This window comes from Odocoileus virginianus, chromosome 20 (assembly GCF_023699985.2).
Source record: "Odocoileus virginianus isolate 20LAN1187 ecotype Illinois chromosome 20, Ovbor_1.2, whole genome shotgun sequence".
NCBI lineage: Eukaryota > Metazoa > Chordata > Mammalia > Artiodactyla > Cervidae > Odocoileus > Odocoileus virginianus.
In genome coordinates this window covers 18,435,468-18,456,007 of record NC_069693.1, presented here as the reverse complement: position 1 = coordinate 18,456,007, position 20,540 = coordinate 18,435,468, and the positions used below count along the sequence as shown (strand labels likewise).

The 20,540-nt window shown below is 42.1% G+C and overlaps 1 protein-coding gene across 5 annotated transcripts in view; it reads left to right on the top strand.

Annotated features, from left to right (window-relative positions):
- Window positions 1–3,976: 3,976 nt before the first annotated feature.
- Window positions 3,977–20,540, top strand: part of ZNF507 (zinc finger protein 507) — a 41,544-nt gene continuing 24,980 nt past the window's right edge. Inside the window, exons 1-6 of one of the 5 annotated variants that reach the window (XM_020873194.2) lie at window positions 3,977–4,145; window positions 5,616–5,709; window positions 8,953–9,029; window positions 12,479–14,613; window positions 16,069–16,186; window positions 19,759–19,873. In XM_020873194.2, the coding sequence (XP_020728853.2) occupies window positions 9,017–9,029; window positions 12,479–14,613; window positions 16,069–16,186; window positions 19,759–19,873 (2,381 nt within the window). In that variant the 5' untranslated portion in view covers window positions 3,977–4,145; window positions 5,616–5,709; window positions 8,953–9,016. Of the gene's footprint in view, window positions 4,146–5,615; window positions 5,710–8,952; window positions 9,030–9,065; window positions 9,091–12,478; window positions 14,614–16,068; window positions 16,187–19,758; window positions 19,874–20,540 lie in introns of those variants that run through there. The other 4 variants (XM_070451013.1, XM_020873195.2, XM_020873196.2 and 1 more) reach the window with 4 other exon arrangements.

Sequence of the window (20,540 nt, the reverse complement as noted above, 5' to 3'; positions counted from 1 at the left end):
ATCCTTTTCCCTTCACATTTAGTCCCCTACCATCTCTGACCCTTCCACGATCTTCCCTTTTTTTATTGGAGTATAGTTGATTTACAGCGTCTTGTTAGTTTTAGGTGTACGGTACAGCTATTCAATTAGATATATATGCATATGTATATTAGTTTTTCAGAATCTTTCCCTTATAAGTTATTATAAAATATTCAGTATAGTTCCCTGTGCTATGCAGTTGGTTACCTGTTTTATATATAATAACATGCATATATTAATCCCATCCTCCTAATTTACCAGTCCCCCCGCCTTCCCCTGATCTGGTGACTCAAATGGTAAAGAATCTGCCTGCAGTGCAGGACACCTGGGTTTGATTCCTGGGTTGGGAAGATTCCCCCCAGAGAAGGGAATGGCAATCCACGCCAGTAATCTTGCCTAGAAAATTCCATGGACAGAGGAACCTGGCACAGTCCATGGAGTTGCAAAGAGTCAGACACGATTGAGCGATTTAACACTTTCACTTTTTCACACCCCACCTTTGGGACCCATAAGTTTGTTTTCTATGTCTGTGGGTCTATTAATCTTTCCTTTTTTTGAGGCAGTATATCCAAAGTATTTTTTTAAAGGTCATGATAAAAATGACAACTAAAAGAAACACAGGCTAACATGTCTCCTGTAACTCTCTGTGCTGCGCCAAAGACTTACATAATCGTCCCTTCAAAAGAAACCTAACTTAATCCTATTACACCAAAGACAAGGTGTCCTTCATGAATATCATGGCCGGAAACAAGTTGGTCTTCTCCACAAGTTTCAACTGGTTCCCAGTCTCATTCAGTTTACAACCAGTCATCACCTTGGCAACTCGCTTGCTGCACTGCTGTGAATGTTCCCCAAATTTAAACTGTGCTCTGGCTTACGTTGTCAAGCACACACAATGCATTATCAGACAAACTAGTCACTTTAAAAGACACAGACCAGTGACAATTGTAGAAGTGAAACCTTTAAGCTGATCAGCTAATTAATGACCCCAAAGTAGAATAATGAGATGTGTGGGGATAGGATTCAGTTATCTGGGTCATCTCTCATCTGCAGACAACATAGGATTCCACTGAGAAGGTACTAGATAACCGGGTAAACAACTTTCCTATCTATAACCCTAAATCTTACTAGGATTGGTTAATTAAATCATGACAAATGATATTCTATGGCAAGCAGAAGGTGCCTAGGAGAGATTTCAGTGAGACGTCCACAAGTTCAGTTGAACTACACCTGAATGTCTTTGTGTTCCTCTACCTAAAAATGTTTACTGCAATTTTCTGGAGAGCTTTTGGGTAGGAAAGCAAAAGACTGAATTTTGCTCCACTGAGTTTTTGAAGTTGCCTAGGTTTTTCTATTGGACTCTATGTCTCATATCTTCTCTGCATTCAGGAATTAAGGTCCTAATTCTTTTATTCACATTCCTATCTGCCTGCAATGGTTTCTTCTTACTGATTCTGTTTCTTCCAATTGCTTCAGTGTAGGGAAGAGGAGTGTCAGTCAGCAGTGACCTGTGGTGCTGTAGTAACAAACAGCTCCAAAACCTCAGTGACTTTTTCATTCGACATATACGATGTGGGTCAACTAGAAGCTTAGCTCATCACCACCACTCTAACATGTGGGCTGGCGGGCTTCAATGGCAGTCCCCCCAGTGGTTAAGACACCACATGTCCACTGCAGGGGGCACTGACTCTATCCCTGGTCAGGCAACTAAGATCCTGCATCCTGTGTGGCATGACCAAAAAACATAAAATGTGGGCTGACAGGGTGGCCACCATTTCAAACCATTTCATTATTTGGCTGGTCATAAAGCCAGCAGGGAATGGGCACTCTGGAGGGAACTGCCCCGGCAATAAATGCTCCAGCACAGAAGAGGTGGCCCTCACTTCTGCAACACAATTCATTAGCCAACACTAGTCACAGGCCACTTCCTCCGAGCCCGGAAGTGTACTTTGTGCTGGAAGGGGGAAATTGGGAAATAGCTTGTGAATATGAGAAAAGACAACCACAGGAACTTTACCCTCTCACTTGCTTTAGAATTCCCTTATTTTCCCTTGATTACAGTTTCTCCCCTTTTATTCATACTCTGATAAAATAACTCTGATTTCTGTTCTGTCCAATTTTAGATTTATGGACATCACAGTTAAGACAGTACTGAAGAAAAGCCTCTATTCCAATAGTTACAAACAAGGGTTCCTTGTGTCAGAGCTCTAGAAGGAAAATAAAAAGAAATTTGCCCGTTAATTGTTTGTTCTCACTTTCTTCCTTTTATGCATTCTGGTTTCCCTCAATTATTTTTCTTTTCACACCCTTCCATGCTAGTCTCCTGCTCAATCTGTTTTATTGAAAAAAATTACTCACCCCTTTATCTTTCCATCTTCTTAGCTATTTAGTCCAACTAGCAAAGAATTCTGTGGAATAGAAGAATTCTAACTTTGCTGGTTTCCCAACCTCCCCCCCACCACCTCAATTCAGGTGAATTTGTATCCCCAGATACCTCATCTCAGAATCACTGATCTCTCTAAACAATGATTAGCTTTTTCTGGACTTTTCTCCCACTTGATAATTGAGGGCCCAGCTTGTTGCAAATGTCTCTGTATACACCTGGAAGTCCCCAAGCGATACAGACATAACTCATTTTATTGCACTTGATTTATTTTTTCCTTTCAATGAGCTTTGCAGATACTGCATCTTTTGGTAATTGAAAGTTTATGGCAACCCTGCATCAAGTCAGTCTATCAGTGCCATTTGTTCAACAGCGTTTGCTCCGTCTGCAATGAAGGAGATATGAGTTCCATCCGTTAGTCAGAAAGACTCTCCCTCTCCTGCCAGAAAGAACAAGCAACCCACTCCAGCATTCTTGCCTAGGAAATACTGTGGACAGAGGAACCTGGGGCGGGGCGGGGGTGGGGGTGTCACAAAAGAATCAGACACAACTTAGCGACTAAACAACAACAACAAATAATGTTTTTTAGGTACAGTGCTATTGCACACTTAACAGACCACAGTATAGTATGAATATAACTTCTACATCCTCTGGGAAACCAATTCATGTCAAATTCATGTGACTCACTTTACTGCAATGGTCAAATCCACACTGTCTTCCAGGTACATCTGTATCTCAATGAAAAAGTCCATTACTATGACTGGAATCTTCAGTTTCACTCCCTTCCTACTATTCATGGCCCTCTTTCTCAGTCTGGATCCAAGCAGCCTGCTGTTCAGTTGCTAAGACACTAAACCTGTCCAGCATTCCTGAAGTTGGGTGGAAAGCTTCACTCACACTGCATTTTACCCTGTTAGCCAGGGACAAAACAGGACTGCTTATAAAGCTGGTGGATATGACATAAAACAGATTCAAATGACCAACACCATGTTGTCCACAGAGGACTGCAGCTGTGCTACTGGGTCAAGCAAGCTACCAAGTCTGGTCCTACAACCCTGGGGATTTTCCTGAAAATCTTCAATCTCACCAGCAAATAGATTTCCCAGGGCCAGCTCTGCTCCTCACAGGCACACCTCAAGTCCAGCCATGAACCTAGGTATGACCTCTACATTTTAGCCAAGAACACCACAAAAAAGTATAGCCCAGCCAAAAGCACTAACAAACTCACAAGTATAGGGTTGAAAAGAATGTCAAGGCCCACTGCTGAAAGCCAGTGAGGGAGAGGATGGGCTGAAGCCCATCAGATGGGTTTGGGCGACGTGTGGAGACTCCAAAGTGAAGACTCACTGACTTCAAGAACCAAACACCGCTGACAAGGCCTCGCCATGGGACCTTAGGAGCCCGACAACTCGTGCCTTACACCCACCCAAAAGCCGGGGATGGCAGTGAGTGGGAGTGGCATCGCCTTCGCGCCCGCCCAGCCCCAGGACCCGGGATGCCCATGGGCGGGGCCTGAACATCGCCCCGCCCTCGTCGCCCGCCACTCGGGTCACCTGACCTGCCCGCAGCTCACGTGATCTGTCCCCAGCGCCGCCATTTTGGAGCTCCTGATGAGGATGGGGAAAGCGGGGTAAAAGAGGGAAAAGAACCGTGATAGAGGTGGGCGAGGACGAGGGCGAGGGCACGGCCGGCTTCTGGCCGGCACAGGAGGCTCGCGGAAGCAGCAGCTGCCGCCCGACCGCAGGTACCGCGTCCCGGGGCCGTCCCTCCGCCCGCTGTTAGCGCCGCCGCCGGCCATGTGCGTCCTCCCCTCAGGCCTGTACCGGCGCCGGCTTCCTGCTCAGCCGGTCGACACTCTCCCGGTAGTCGCCACATGCCCCAAGTTCCGTGTCCCTTTTCAATCCTTTGTCCCGTCCACAGCAAGAACGGGGAGACCCCGGGCTTGCCCTGCAGTTGCGGGTGGGGGGGAACCCGCCGCTCCTGGCTTGACTCTCACCAGCCTGGCCCGCAGGCAGGCCCTCCGGCCGTCGCGTCCCTCCCTTTGCGCTGGTGAAACCGCTTCTCCTAGACGGGATGGAGCGAAAACGGTGTCCTCCCCGCGTCTCTTGATTACTTTTTTCAAACCTATCTCCCCTGCCCTTCAGCCACTGCTTGGTGTAGGAAGAGCTAGTAGAAAAGCAATTCTGGTCTCTGCACCTATTTCGAACCACTTCGATGAAGTAAGTGGTCTCCCTAATGATCAGTCACTGAAATCACTGGGAAAAGCTCCCCACCGTTAAGACCTGGGGGCATCCGGAGTGAACGGTTTGTGTGTGGAAGGCCAGGATGATTAATTAGGCCGAGGCCACCATCCCAACCCGCAGGCGATCTTTTTAGTTACCGCAGTGGGCTGTAATTTGCTTTCGGTCTGCATCTCTCTTATCCGGCAATTACTGGATTTATCACATCTTTCAGTCTGTACTTTCTTCTCTGCTGTGACTCAGTGTATGGGTTGCATCATTGATTAAAAGAGAAAGTCTGGCCCTGCGTTCTTTACCCCACTAACTCGTTTAAAATTAATTTCAGGGGAGAGCCAAATATGTGCTTTCTGCTCTGGCAATGAACTGTTTACTTAACCATAGTCGATAAAGTTGCATTATAGGTGAAATGAACACCATTCTTTGATCTTTTAATTTCATTCTCGCTAGTATAAAAAATAGCAAAGAAATGTAGGACTGGAGCAGGAAAGTGCCTTAGATGATATACGTAGGTCAGTTGACTGTGACCAGTTCATGCTGCCTTTCAGTTGTAGAACTGTTGGAAGTTTGCAGAGTCAACCATTTAGACTGTGTTTGTGATTAAGATTAAAATGGCGGTGTACAGCTTATTGCTTTTTATTCATTAGAAAGTTATATCAGTAAAGCCAATAGTATTTTGAGTCAATTAGATAAATTTTGAGCTAAAACATGAAATATACGATTACTGGAGAAATTTCCAGAGCTGTTTTTTCCCAACTTGTGCCAAATCCTGAAGTCTGCTTGTTAGGTAAATTATGTAAATTTGCATCACGTAATTGGGTTCAGTGAACATTCCTCTGAATTTCTTTCGACAGGAATTATTGGGTAATTTTTCACTGTCCTTCCCCCGCCCCCTCCCCCCCCTCCCAAAAATTACTACTTGGTTTCACCAAGGACGAGAAATGTTTGATACTATATACTTTCATTCTTGGCTACAGCTGGATTTTGAAGATTGATCCAAGGGACTGTATTAATTTCAGGAATTGATTTGAAAGACACTGGCTCTGCCACTTAACAGCCATGTAACCTTGGGTAAGTCACTTAAACTGCACTGAGTGTTCCCTTATTTGTACAGTTACGTACAAATAATATGTTACAATTGTGTAACACCCAGGTAGCCTGTCCCAAAGACTTAATGAAGCTCAAACATGCGTTTGATACTGCCTAGCTGTAAGGGGCTATTGCTGTATTCAGTATTTATACTTTATACATTTTTTGTTCACGCGGAGAATTAAGAGGAAAATTGATGTGTTGAGAGGCCTGGCATGCTGCAGTCCATGGGTCACAAAGAGTCGGACACGACTGAGCACTGAACTGAGAAAGGATGGATTTAGAATAAGATAGACCTGTATTCTAATTCTTAAACTAGCTATTACTTTACATCTGTGAGCTTCAGTTTCCTCATCTGCAAATAAAGAGGCCAGTATTACCAGGTTCATTAGCAATACAGGAATCTGTACTGACATTGTTCTCTGGTCTGTGAGCACCTCAAGGGCACAGATTCCCTCTGACTTATTTTGGTAGTCTCCAGCACATTGCTTGGCACGTTAAAGGTGCTCAGAGAATGTTAAATCTCTGGTTAACATTAGTTTCACCTTATGTCGTAATTGCAGCTGCCAACTTCAAATATTCTCTCAGGCTAGATGCCAGCTAAGAAATATTAGACATACTGTAATATTTACACTCATTTTTTTCTTGGTGGACAGTTAATTAAGCTAAGGAGATTTTAACTCAAGTATGTTATAGCTGGCATTAGTAAGTTAAATCTACAAATAACATGTAAGCATTTTCAAAGTAACTTTCAGTTTATATCCCAGAAACATGAAAATTTGTCCAGCACAACTCTGGAGTTTTATAGCTACGGAATGTAAACGCTCAGAAACAATGACTTGCCTAAGGTCACACAACTGAGGTTCCTCTAGCAGAGGAACCCATGAGCTATGCCCCCTGCCACCTTTTAGCTAGAGCAAAATAAATATTTTTCTCTTTCAGGATTACAATGATGTGGAAGAATGAGAAATTGACCATTACTTCTGTAACACAATTTTTTTTTCTAATTGGAAGAACAATCTTAGTCTGAAAGAAAAGATGCTTTATATAACATACTGAACCGTCTTCTTCCACAGAAAATTACAGCTTTTATGCAGTCCCACCCAGGCCCGCATGAATTGTTTAACTTGGTTTTACTTATGATAACCATATTGCTATAAGTGAAAGGAACTAATTAAATGTACAAATAAGCCAAATAGCAAATTGTAAGGAAATAAAGACAGCTGATATAAGTTGGCACTTTTCTTGGGAAAGACTTTAATTACAAGCTTTTGCCTGTGGGCGTCTATTGTCTAGGAAAGTGGAGAAGGTTGTAGAACATTTCTGGTTTGGGATACAACATTTATTTACTTATAGCAATTTGATACATTTGGTTGAATGTTATGTCTAAAGATTTCAAATGAGAAACGCCCTGTTTTGCTGATGTCTGTAGTCTTTCCTCATTTTAATAAACCTTACTGTTCAGCCATACTGGTCTTTTCTCTAATCTCTAGATAGCATGCTTATTCTTATTCTCTCTTCTGAAAATCTATTGATGTTATGGTTGCTTTCTTGTCACCAGATTCCAAGAAAGCAAATGGCAGGCGCACTCAGATTAGGACAATTCAGGGAGGATGTGTTTTAAAAGATACTTACAAAGCTGTAGGACCTATATAGTCAAGCCCCAGGAATCATTCAGTTACAAGGAGCTAGCAGCATCAGGAGAAAGGAAGGTCCTGTAGAACAGCCTGCCTGGAGAGAATGGCCTTCTGTTGAGGATCACAGCTGGTTCAAGGTCACCTCGGGGGAGGGAACCAAGAAAATGAGTGTTTGATCTCCCTTTGCTGCCTCCTCCTGATTTCCTGTTATGGCTCCCGGTTGGTATAACTCAACCAGAGGGCATGGGAGCCTAATGATGTAATTCCTCCTGGAACAGAGAGCAGAGTGGAGAATCAGTCATTGAGCCCACAGGGGCAGATGGATGACATCCAGAAGGCTCTTCTTTCGGAGTGCAGTATGCGTCTTACCTCTTCAGGAAGCCTTTGTTTCCCTTCCTGACCAAAATGAGCTTTTCAGTCTCTTGTTAGGATTTGGTCATTGACTGTTGCCTTCTAACTGTTTCACCTTGGGTGATTGTTGTTCAGTCACTAAGTCATGTCCGACTCTTTGCGACCCCATGGGCTGCAGCACGTCAGGCTCCTCTGTCCTCCACTGTCTCCTGGAGTTTACTCAGATTCATGTCCATTGAGTTGGTGATACTGTCTAACCATCTCATCCTCTGCCACCTCCTTCTCTTTTTGCCTTCAGTCTTTCCCAGCATCAGGGTCTTTTCTAATGAATCGGCTCCTTGCTTAAGGTGGCCAAAGTATTGCAGCTGCAGCTGCAGCTGCAGTCCTTCTAATGAATATTCAGGACTGATTTCCTTTAGGATTGACTGGTTGGATCTCCTTGCAGTCCAAGGGATTCTCAAGAATCTTCTCCAACACCACAGTTCAGAAGCATCAATTCTTCGGCACTCAGCTTTCTTTATGCTTCAACTCTCACATCCGTTCATGACCACTGGAAAGACCATAGCTTTGACTATATGGACCTTTATCAGGAAAATGATGTCTCTGCTTTTTAATATACTGTCTAGGTTTGTCATAGCTTTCCTTTCAAGGAGCAGGTGTCTTTTAACTTCATGGCTGTGGTCACTGTCCATAGTGATTTTGGAGCCCAGGAAAATAAAATCAGTCACTGCTTCCACTTTTCCCCTTCTCTTTACTATGAAGTGATGGGACTGGATACCATGATCTTAGTGTTTTGAATATTAAGTTTCAAGCCAGCTTTGTCACTCTCTTCTTTCTCCCTCATAAAGAGGCTCTTTAATTCCTCTTTACTGTCTGTCATTAGAGTGCTATCATCTGCATATCTGAGGTTTTTGGTATTTTTCCCAGTGGACTTAATTCCAGCTTGTGATTCATCCAGCCCAGTATTTTGCATAATGTACTCTGTATAGAGGTTAAATAAGCAGGGTGACAATATACAGTCTTGTATTGCTTTCCCAATTTTAAACAGTTTTTGCATGTGTAATTGTAAATGTTGCTTATTAACCCACATACAGGTTTCTCAGGAGACAGGTAAGGTGGTCTGGTACTCCCATCTCTAAGAGTTTTTCAGTTGGTCGTGATCCATACAGTCAAAGGCTTTACTGTAATCAGTGAGGCAAAAGTAGATGTTTTTCTGAAATTCTCTTGTTTTCTCCAGATTCAAGGAATGTTGGCAGTTTGATCTCCTGTTCCTCTGCCTTTTCTCAACCCAGCTTGTGCATATGGAAGTTCTCGGTACGCCTACTGCTGAAGCCTATCTTGAAGAATGTTTAACATGGCTTTGCTAACATGTGAAGTGAGCACAGTTGTACAGTAGTTTGAGCTTTCTTTGGGATTGGAATGAAAACTGACCTCACCTTGGGTACTGCTGGGTTATTTAAAAGTGGTTAATTCTTTTTAACTTCTAAGTATGAGTCTTTCCCACTCAACTCAGTTTTAAACTGTGTGAGTAAAATTTTTTTCCATTTTTCTTTATACCTAGCTTGATGCCTTGTACATAACTTTTTTTTTTTTTTAAGCTTTTTAGTTTTAAAATTCTTTAAAGTTTATACAAGTAGAAAGAATACTATAATGAACTCCAAGGTACTCATCATTCCAGTTAGAAAATTTGCTGTTCTTACTTGATTTGTCACCCCCTCTGAGGTCCCCCTGCTCCTCCACCCTTGGTAATGTTTTTTTTTTAAGTTGCATTTACCTTGATCTCTTGGAGGCTGTGGCTAGTATGCGGATTATCTTAATCCAGGTTGTCAGCATTCTTGAGCCACTAGGATTGTATTTGTACTCCTTATTTTTAATCTCCTTTATTATGCAGATTTTACCTCAGGACATGTGATCTCAAATGCACGTGCACATTGGTAGCCTAAGTGAAATTTCTGTGAAAATTTTAAGAGTTGACCAGTATTCAACGTAACTTCCTCTCTTAGTGTACTTTATTATGAGCTCTTTATCTAACCTTTTTTAACCAAGGCTTTTGTTATAATGAGACTTGTGCTTCGACTTTGCCATGTGGACCCAAGCTGGTTTTTCAGGTGTTTCTTGATGTACTTTATGTTGTGATATCTGTTTTATAGGTGCCATTTCTGTACTTATCCCCAAATGTATGCAGTCTCTAAAATGAGATACTTGCATAAATGTTCACAGAAAATTGGAGCATCTGCTGCAAATTTCCATTAGCTCTTAATGCCTGAGCAGACACAGCTTTAAAATCTGAATGTGTTGTCAGATTCTTTTGTATTAGTCTTTTTCTTGCGATGAGATGAGCTCCTCCTCTTCTTCATTTCACTTTCTTTTAAGGTACATGCTGAAATATCCTCAGGGAGCAGTTTGCACTGCTCTGTCTCCCTCCTATTATGTCATTAAATAGTAGAAGGATAATACAAGTCACCTTTGTAACCCTGTGGGTGTGTAGAGTCTGTGAGCAAATATTCACTTGTTAACCTCCAGATTATCAATCAGCCTACATAGCTGTCTCATTTCTTGGGAAGGAGACCTTCCATCTGTAGTAGGGCACCAAATCTTACGTAAGAAATTGAATGTTCAAGGAGTCCTAGTAACTATTATTTAAGAAATTTGCATTAATCAATTGAACTGAAAGAAATAAAGCCTTAAGTGAATGACCCTATAGGGAAATCAGTAATCATTTGAAGAGCCAAAGCTTCCCTTGGCCTACAAATGTGGAATTCTCAGGCAGTGTGGGCTTCCCAGGTGGTGCTAGTGGTAAAGAACCCACCTCCCAATGCAAGAGGCAAGAGATTCGGGTTCGAGCCCTGGGTGGGGAAGATCCCCTGGAGGAGGGCATGGCAACCCACTCCAGTATTCCTGCCTAGAGAATCCCATGGACAGAGGAGCCTGGTGGGCTGCAGTCCATGGGATCACAAAAAAGTTGAACATGACTGAGCGACCAACACTTTGACTTTCACTGTGAAGCCACAAAGGATTTTTCTAAAGAAACAAATTGTTCTCCCCACAGGCCCCTTCTTTAGTGACTTAAGATTGACTGTAGAGATTTAAAAACACTTCTGTTCTTCCTGTTTGAGAGAGATATAAAGGAAATAGTCTTTTGAGAGGTAATGCCCTCAGTTTGTTTAGGGGGGACAGTGACCCAAGGGCCACTGGCCTTGGGGAGCTGGCAGAGCTGTCTTTGCTGTAACGGCTGTGGAATGCATTCCCTGCGGGGAGTGCAGCTAGAAGTAGAAGAGAGAAAAACTGCTTGGCGCAAGGCGGTGTGTCAGGATGGAGGGGAGAAGTGGTACTGAAGAAACCGAGAGTAAAATGCTTGCCTTTTTGCACAATATGGATCTGGCTATGGAAAGTTAGGGTGCCACAAAGAGTAGAAAAGAAGAGCGGGAATGCTGTAACTGCTGTCAGCTGATGGGGGAGAAAAGGGCCTGAAACTGATCAGAGGACTAGGGAGGCCCTACAGGAGTTCAGGTACCATCTTGGCAGCAGCTAATGGGCCCCTAAAAGGCGATTCAGCCACCTGCAGGAAGAGGAGCCTTGCTTCACCTCCTGAAATGAATTCAGAGCCTGTACTGAGGTTTAAGAATATGATCTTTGGCCTATAGCTAGTTCTACTAGTAATTTTGCTGGCATTTACTGAATGTTATGAGTAAGATTCCAGAATACACCTAAAATGTGGAAAAACAAAACTTGGTGCTGGAAAAAAGCCTAAACTTAAAAATGTGTTCCAAGTCAACAAGTTAATCTCACTTTAAGCCAAAGGAAATGCTTGAAAGTTCTGCCAGAAAATAAAGTATTCAAGATTTAGGCTAAAAGATAGAGCATTTCATATTAATGCCTTTCTTGGCCATGACACATTACTTGAACCTACAGATAACCCCTTTTAAGGCCTCTGTGCTTTTTTAGACCTAAAACACAACTAGGATATCAATTTTTACCTTCTCTGCTGCCCCTTTCCCTTTCAGAAAAAAAAACATATGTATGTATATGAGTGTGTGTGTATGAGTAATAGTTGACCACTAATATGACCTCTAAAAAAACCACAGCGTAGTTTGTGGTTTATCGTCAGGAGAATAAATAAAAGGAGGAACTGGATCATTGCTTTTATTTAGTTTCATTTGTATAATACTTCTCAAAATTCTCTATGCCCTTTACATAAAGTTACATGCCCGTATTTTCACAATTCTAAAGATATGGGGAGGAAAAAAAAGTTTATGGTTTTAGTAATAAATCAAAATTTCACTTGGTGCAAGAAATTGTCTCCTGAGAATTGCATCAATCATGTGTTGAATTTACAGAATGGTGTTTTATAATCCTTGAGGTGATTCCAGGTTCCCTAAGAATGATGGTAGCCCTTTAATGATGGAATAGCAGTCTTTTTTTTTTTTTTCTTTCTGGCATTGTACAAAAGAGGAATACTGATTAGGTCCAGCTAGATGTTTAGGGGTAAGTCAAGAAAAAAGGAGGTGTAGTTAACTCATTTCCAAAGAAAGAAATGAAGGATTGAAAGACCTTGATCATCAGTCTCAACAGGGGACAACACTCCAAAGAAAAATTCTAAGCAATTTAAGTCTCTACTGAGGATAGCCAGGTATTTCAATATGGAGCTCCAGGTTAGAAAATACTTAGATCAGCTTAAAGAGTAGTTTAGATTTCCTGAATTATATGCCTATAATGATCCTGTAACCTGGTGTTTCTTTCTGTCATATATTCTGTTTTTTTAGATATGGAAGAAAGCAGCAGTGTCACCATGTTGGTGCCAGATATTGGGGAACAGGAAGCTATGTTGACTGCCAAAACTGTCATCAGTTCATCATTGGAAATTGATGAACAAAGAAAAGCTAAAACGGATCCATTAATCCATGTTATCCAGAAGTTAAGCAAGATAGTGGAACATGAAAAGTCACAAAAATGTCTTTTGATTGGCAAAAAACGGTCACGTTCTAGTACTGCAGCGCACTCTCTTGAAAATCAAGAATCTTGTGAGATTCCAGCTAAAGTAACCCAGTCACCTGCTACTGATATTAGAAGGGCTGAAATGTCTCAAATACATTTTACCCCTAACTCTCCTGCCCAGAGTGATGGGAAGGCTATGTCTTACCAGTGTAGCCTTTGTAAGTTTCTGTCATCGTCTTTTTCTGTGTTAAAAGATCATATCAAGCAGCATGGTCAGCAGAACGAAGTGATATTAATGTGCGCAGAGTGCCATATTACATCAAAAAGCCAAGAGGAACTTGAAGCTCATGTGGTAAATGACCATGAAAATGATGCCAACAGTCACACTCAATCCAAAGGCCAACAGTGCGTAAGCCCCACCAACCCCTTGTGTCACCGAACCTCAGAAAGAAACAGTGAAACCATTCCTGACATCCCAGCAAGTGTGGACAGCCCACAGACTCATACTGTGCAAACAGCGTCCGTGGCAGAAATAGGTAAGAGGAAATGGTATGCCTATGAACAGTATGGCATGTATCGGTGCTTGTTTTGTAGTTACACTTGTGGCCAGCAGAGAATGTTGAAAACACATGCTTGGAAGCATGCTGGGGAGGTCGACTGCTCCTATCCAATCTTTGAAAATGAGAATGAGCCCCTCGGCCTGCTGGACTCTTCCGTGACTGCTGCACCCAGCGGCGTCCATGCAGTAGTTATCGCGATTGGAGACAGTGAACTGAGTATCCACAACGGGCCGTCAGTGCAGGTGCAGATTTGCAGCTCAGAGCCGTTATCAACTTCCTCTCCTTTAGAGCAGAGTGCAGAAGGTGGGGTTCATCTCAGTCAGTCGGTTACCCTTGACCCTAACGAGGAAGAAATGCTCGAGGTGATTTCTGATGCCGAGGAGAACCTGGTTGCTGATAGTCTCCTTTCATCAGCACAGAAAATCATTAGCAGCAGCCCAAATAAAAAAGGTCACGTTAACGTGATAGTGGAGCGTCTGCCAAGTGCTGAAGAAACGCTTTCACAGAAACATTTCCTCATGAATGCCGAGATCGAAGAGGGGAAGAGCCTGAGCCCAACAGAAGCCAAGATTGGGTGCGAAGGAAGAGAGGAAGTCTATCATGCTGATAAATGCACTGTTGATATCGGGGGGCTGATCATAGGCTGGGGCAACTCAGAGAAGAAAGACAGCGACTTAATAAACAAAGGACTGGCTACTGATGAGAATGCCCCACCGGGCCGAAGAAGGACAAATTCTGAGTCTCTTCGACTACACTCACTAGCTGCAGAAGCCCTGGTTACAATGCCCATAAGAGCTGCAGAACTAACACGAACCAACCTTGGGCACTATGGGAACATAAACCTTTTAGACCCGGACACCGGACAAAGGCAAGTAGATGGGACAGTGGCAGCATATTCTAAAATGATGTCCCCACTGAAAAACTCTCCTGAGGGGTTAGCTAGTTTCAACCAAAGCAACTCTACCTTAGTAGCACTCCCAGAGGGTAGGCAGGAGCTGGCAGACGGGCAGGTTAAGACGGGCATCAGCATGTCCCTCCTCACTGTGATTGAAAAGTTACGGGAAAGGACAGACCAAAATGCTTCCGATGATGATATTTTGAAAGAGTTGCAGGATAACGCCCAGTGCCAGCCCAGCAGCGACGCGAGTCTGTCAGGAAGCAGCGTGGTGGAGTACATCGCTGACGCCGAGCGGCCCTACCGCTGCCGGCTGTGCCACTACAGCAGCGGCAACAAGGGCTACATCAAGCAGCACCTGCGCGTCCACCGGCAGAGACAGCCCTACCAGTGCCCCATCTGTGAGCACGTCGCTGACAACAGCAAGGACCTGGAGAGCCACATGATCCACCACTGCAAGACGAGAATATACCAGTGCAAGCAGTGTGAGGACTCCTTCCACTATAAGGTGAGCACGGGCTCACGAAGTCCTCCAGAAAGCTCTAGGGTTTCAGAGCAAAGAGGGAGCTTTCTAGACACAGTCCACCCACCCCATTTTATAGATATGGAAACTGAGGCCCAGAATAGTTTGGTAATGTGCCCAGGGGATCCCTGTTACTTGGTGTTAAAGTTGGGACTGGAATCTGGGTCGTCAGGATGTCTGGCATAGGATTCTTTTTCCCCACGTGCCCCATCTTTAACAGACCCTGTGTTTATTGCTTTAGTGTTTTCATGTGTATATCTTTTTTAAATTGTGTTGATTTTAAAGTGCAAGGAAATTGCAAGGGGGTGTACTGTGGAGGGACATCATGCACGCATCTGACTCACATTTAGTCATATGTCATGAATGCATAAAAATACCTATTTTTAATCTTACGTGGCCCCTAAATGCAAGTCATTCACTCCAGCTGCTACACAGCGAGCCAAGGGTGATTTACACCTTTGCACAGGGAGAAATGGGCTGTATGAGCTATAATGAAAGATAGGGCAGTGGGGACGGAGCCATGTGTGTTATATTTCATGGGAAGCTCGCAGGACTTCCAAGGATTACCTTGACTGATTTTCATTTTGTGTGCTACCTAAAACCAGGAACCCGTATGAAACACTGTTTTTGGAAAGGAAATTTGCATTCATTGAATCACTGGTTTAGAACTTTTCTTCACTGTGCCAGTTGACTGTTGGCGGGGGTGGGGGAGGGAGTGTATCCCTAAACGGGTAACTGAGGTGTAGATTTTTGCTCTTAGATTAGCCGGTGTTGGGGTCCAGGTCCACTGAATAAATAGGTAATCAAGAGTTTTTTAAAAAGCCTCTGAGTCAAAGATTTTCGCTGTCACTTGGATTATTCTCATGTAATTCTGAAACGGCCTCTGGCATTGGACAAGCAGTCTATACGGATGATCTGCAGAGGCAAGTTCCAGGAGTTTCTTCTGCTGATACACTTGATTCATGGGGCTAGGGGTGAGGAGGAAGAGGTCCTTGGAGTCACAGTTCGAGTTAAGTCTCTTTTACACATTTAGTTGATATTTAAAGGCAGAAGTGCAGAAGTTAACTGATTGGATTGATTTTCGTGAAGGTATTGAGTTACTCTGAACACTCTGCTTGTTCCTCCTCTGGGCTCAGCAGTGGTTCAGGAAGCGTACACACACTCTGCACAAGCGCCGCTAAGACAGCAGTGGCTTCCTTTTAGAGAACGTGGAAAGAGGAACTAACTGCCTTTTTGACAAGATTGTGTTTTCTCTAGTGTATTTCTTCCTGTAAGTTGTCAAATGTGTCAAGTTATCTTTTAGCACATTTGGTTTTTAAATACTGGTAATGTGTTCTAGGTACTAGGCCATGAAAGCAGTTCACTCCTTTCTGTAGCCTCCTAGTAACTGTACAAGTGTGTTTATTGAAAACTACACATTAATTTCTCTCAATTTTTTAGAGTCAACTGAGGAACCATGAGAGGGAGCAACACAGTCTTCCAGATACCTTGTCAATAGCAACTTCTAATGAGTCCAGAGTTTCCAGTGATAAAACTGATGGAAAATGTGTTCAGGAAGGTATCTCTGCATTTTTTTAATATATATATAGATGAGATTGACTAGCATGCGAAGTGAAAAAATGCCCTTTGTTGTCATGTGGGTTATTTTCAGAACTAAGGCTGTGTCTCTTCTCTGTTTTTATACTATGTGAGTGAATCTTATCTCTTGAGTACTAAGTGAGTATTGTTGATAAGTACTCAGGTTCAACCATCTAGGTAGATGTGCTCTGAAATTTATGCTGTCCTGTAAGAGCCAGGTTTAGCAGAAGCCCTGAGGTGACACGCCAGCAAGCCAGGGGAGCTGCAGCACGGAAGGAAAGCCTCCCTCTCTTCAGTGCTGGCTGACCCACTGAGAATGGAGCTTTTGCAGATGGTAGGCCCCCACCTCAAACTTTAACTGAGGCTTCCTGCTGTGATCTTATTCTTATCCAAGTGTGACTGCCAGATTTCATCTGCATTATTTAAAAAAAAAAAAGCACAGGCTCTTTTTATGTACCAGTTAGGTGCCAGTCGGCCGAGTTTCTGCTAATAGGAATATTAGAATCAAAAGATTTAATTAGAGTTCCATGAAAAGGCGGATGCCACATCCGGAGAATTAGGGATAAAGTGTAATAAGCTGTGCTTCCTTGCTTCAGCTCACTTAAATTGATATACTTTAAATGTCTCAATTGTGGTACATAGCGTTTATGGGAAATAAAACATATTGGGGTGACTTTCCTTTTTAGATTTCCTCAGAATTAAAGTTAGAAACAACTGCAGAGTAAAATGTTTTGCCATAATGTTTCATTAAATTATACCCCAGAAAGCATAACTGATTCTAGAATGTTTCTGAAAGAACTGATTTTGACACCACTGTAGCACCAAAATTCCCTTGTCAAACAGATGTCATCCCTGTAAAACTATCCAAAACAAAAGGAGTTTATGACATAGCATCTGTTCCTGCGATAGATGGCTGAGCTAAAACTGTTTTGTTTCCTTTATACAAAATAGCCCTAACTGCCTCCTTTTATTTTAATTCATTATGTTTCCATATCCCCTTTAAAGGAGACATTAAAACATTTGATATCTTTGGACCATAAATCCCTAATGAAGGAATAAAGTAAGTACTACTCACTGGTACCACCTGCGGTTACTCCCAGCGGTGGAATATGTCTTTTCTAGCACCATCTCCAAAAGCAATAATTTAAAACTGTCCAAATGGGTTAACAAATTAAAACACACAATTTGAATTAAAAAGATTGAAATGTCAACTCAAAATTAAAATAACCGGTTTGGGCTTCATAGCATGCTACATCTCTCCACCATATTCCGTTTTCAAGCTTCTTTCTTTTGTGGCTCAAACTCTTGTTTCTTAGGGTGACTATAATAGATTTTAAATTGCCTCTCACGCCTACTCCCCCCATTCAACTCTATTTGCTGGTAGAATAACAGTTCAGATGACTGAGAATTCCTGCTTGCTTAATCTACACTGATACTTTATTGATTCAGTATTAGATATTTTAGAATATGGTGGTTGGGCTGAACAAGTTTTTAGCTCACAAAGAAGGTGAAAATGATTCACATTTTAACCATTTAATAAACTTATTAAACAAGAGGGGAGATGTATACTTCTGTGGCTTCGAGTCTCTGTCACGATAGCCCAGGTAACTTGTAGCTCATTTTTGACTCAGAGGCCCAGTGTAATGGCACCACAGACATTTGCTCTGCCAGAAGGTATGGAGTGCCCATCGTGAGCTGGATACTCTGCAGATGCTTGCAATGCAGTAGAGCTGTCAGTGCCCTTGAGGGGCCCAGCCCAGAGGCGAACACATAACAGTATAAACGAGTACATTGGCAAACACCGAAGGTGCTCAGAGAGCTGTGGACAGAGCACTTTCATACGGAGTTTCTTAATGAAACTTAATTAATTGTTCTTTATCGTAAACCTACAATTTGCCAAGCCCTGGGGATTTTATGTAAGCAGAACAAGCAGATCCCTGCCCGCAGGGAGGCTCCAGCTAGTGACGGGTCAGACTTGACACCAGCACACAGGTAACACAGACTGGGGTGAGGTACAGCATGCTCCTGGGCTTACGAACCATGCCGGGAAGTTCCAGTATTTCCATTTTGTAGATGAGGAAACCAGGTCCTCAAGAGGGGAAATAATTTGCCCGTGATCACACTCATATGAAGTGGCAGAGCAGGGACTGAGCCCAGGTTTTTGAAATTTAAATCCAGTATTCTTTCCGTTGGAAACAGTTGCTTGAAGTAGCACAGCCTCTCATTCTGTGCTATATTAAGTTTTCCCATCTGTCATTTTTATTAGTTGTCATTGATCTGTAATATTTCTCACACAGAACCATTATACAATATTTCACACTTCTTTTTTTCAGGGTTTTTTTTTTTAAACTCTTATCTGGAGTAGTGCCACTTATAATCAAGTCCAAGTTTTTAACCCACCAATTAAGAGCAGTACTTAGATTATAATTATGATTAGTGTGTATATTAATGTTACAGATTTATACCAGGAAATTAGGACATTTTGTTCTGCCTGGCAAAAGTAATTATTAGCCAAAGAAAATTGCAGTTTTAGAAAGCTTAAATTTAACCTAAGGATTTTCTTTGTTTTGTTAAAATTCCCATATGGGAGTTCTTTTGTATCACCAGTTTTACTTTCCCACAGCGTGTGCTGGCGTTCTACCTAAGCTTTCTTCCTGCTCTGCCTTGTTCTGCGATTTCTGTGCTCGCTCTGTTTCTGAATATAAAGCATTCAGGCTATGAATGGCCTGTGAACTCTGTGCTGACAGAAGAGTAGATAAACTGTTGAATATCTTCAGGAACAAAAAGTTTTCTATGATCAAGTCATTCTGCTTGTGTTGCCTCAAGCTTACCCCGATTTGAATCCTGCCCACGCCCCACACCTCGCCCCTTGTTGCAGTGTGAGTTTAGTAACAGGGCCTAATTCCATGGGTCTGTGTTTCCTGGATTTCAGAGAGCTGCATGTTCACCTTAGTCCTTGTAAACTGTCAGCTTACGGGGTATACTTATACTGCATTACATAGCACTTAATAATTTGCCTTTGCTTTTCCCTCTGTTGTAAGTTATAAACAAAGGAAACCTACAGAGTGAAAAAGCTTTGGACTTTGTATATTGAGTTTGTTACAGATGCTTTGTAGCTGTACTTTATAGTACTGGATTATAGTATTAAATTACAACTGGTTAGCAAATCAGTGTTTCCTGACGGCTATATCCTATATGGATGAAATCAAACCTTTCAGATTCACAGTTTATTTCTGGTTAAATCAGTTGCAGCTCAGTCAGCAGGGCAGCTGGCATCAGGTTCATTATAGTTTAGAATTTTATACAAGGTTATGTAGAAGCTAACCCAATGTATTTTTACAGGTCAGATGATACTCACTCTATATCCACGGAAAGTGCAGAATGCAGGAGAACCCGTAAAGCTAGATTTGAGCTTGTTGACTTTATTAACCAGTGAGAAAGCCTGCATTGAAATGTGAATACTGTGTGGTATAAATTCTCATTTACAGTGGAATGTAATTGTTGTTTTAATCTAATCCAACCACATCACTAAAACTGAAATGCTTTGTCCAGGGAATAAGTCTTCAGTCCAGAAACAGTATAGATGTGATGTGTGTGATTATACAAGTACAACATACGTTGGTGTCAGAAACCACAGACGAATCCATAACTCTGATAAGCCTTACAGGTAAGTGTGATGATCCTGGCGTTTTAATACTTGTATTGCAATACTGTAAAGAAAAAAATGGAAGTAATTAAAAATTTGTAGTTGTTTAAGCATAGGTTAAGCACTAGGAAACTTTCACTTCCTGGTTTCACGAGTTGTGTAGTTTGTTAAAGAACTTGACTATTAAGCTTTAGTCTCAGGATGATAGGCTTGTTTTTGACTAGATTTTGCCTAGTAGCAACAAAAGAAGATGCCTATATCTGTCAGTTTCATGTGGGTATAAATTAGCATAATAGTTTTCACTGCTTAGAGTACATTTCAATAATTTGGTAGTTAAGTATTCAGTATTCCAGCAGAAGACTCTTAAAACTTAAAAGCAATAAAATTCCCCATGAAAGATTCTATTTTTGAAAATAAATGTTACCATGTGTAGAGTAAGATCATTTAATTTTGTTACTTGATTTTTTACAAAAGCTCATTCTAATGTGTATTCAGAAAATATAGGTGTTCTCAGTTGATTAAGATAGGTTGATAAATAGAAATAATTACTTCTTAAATAAACTTTGCCTCTGGAGAATAAACTCCTTGTTGTTTATGTATGGTAAAGATGCAGATGTTTTTGCAAAGGTTGTCCAGCTGTCACAGGGCAGTGTGTTCTACTGGTAGCCGTCAGGGAACACCGAGTTTC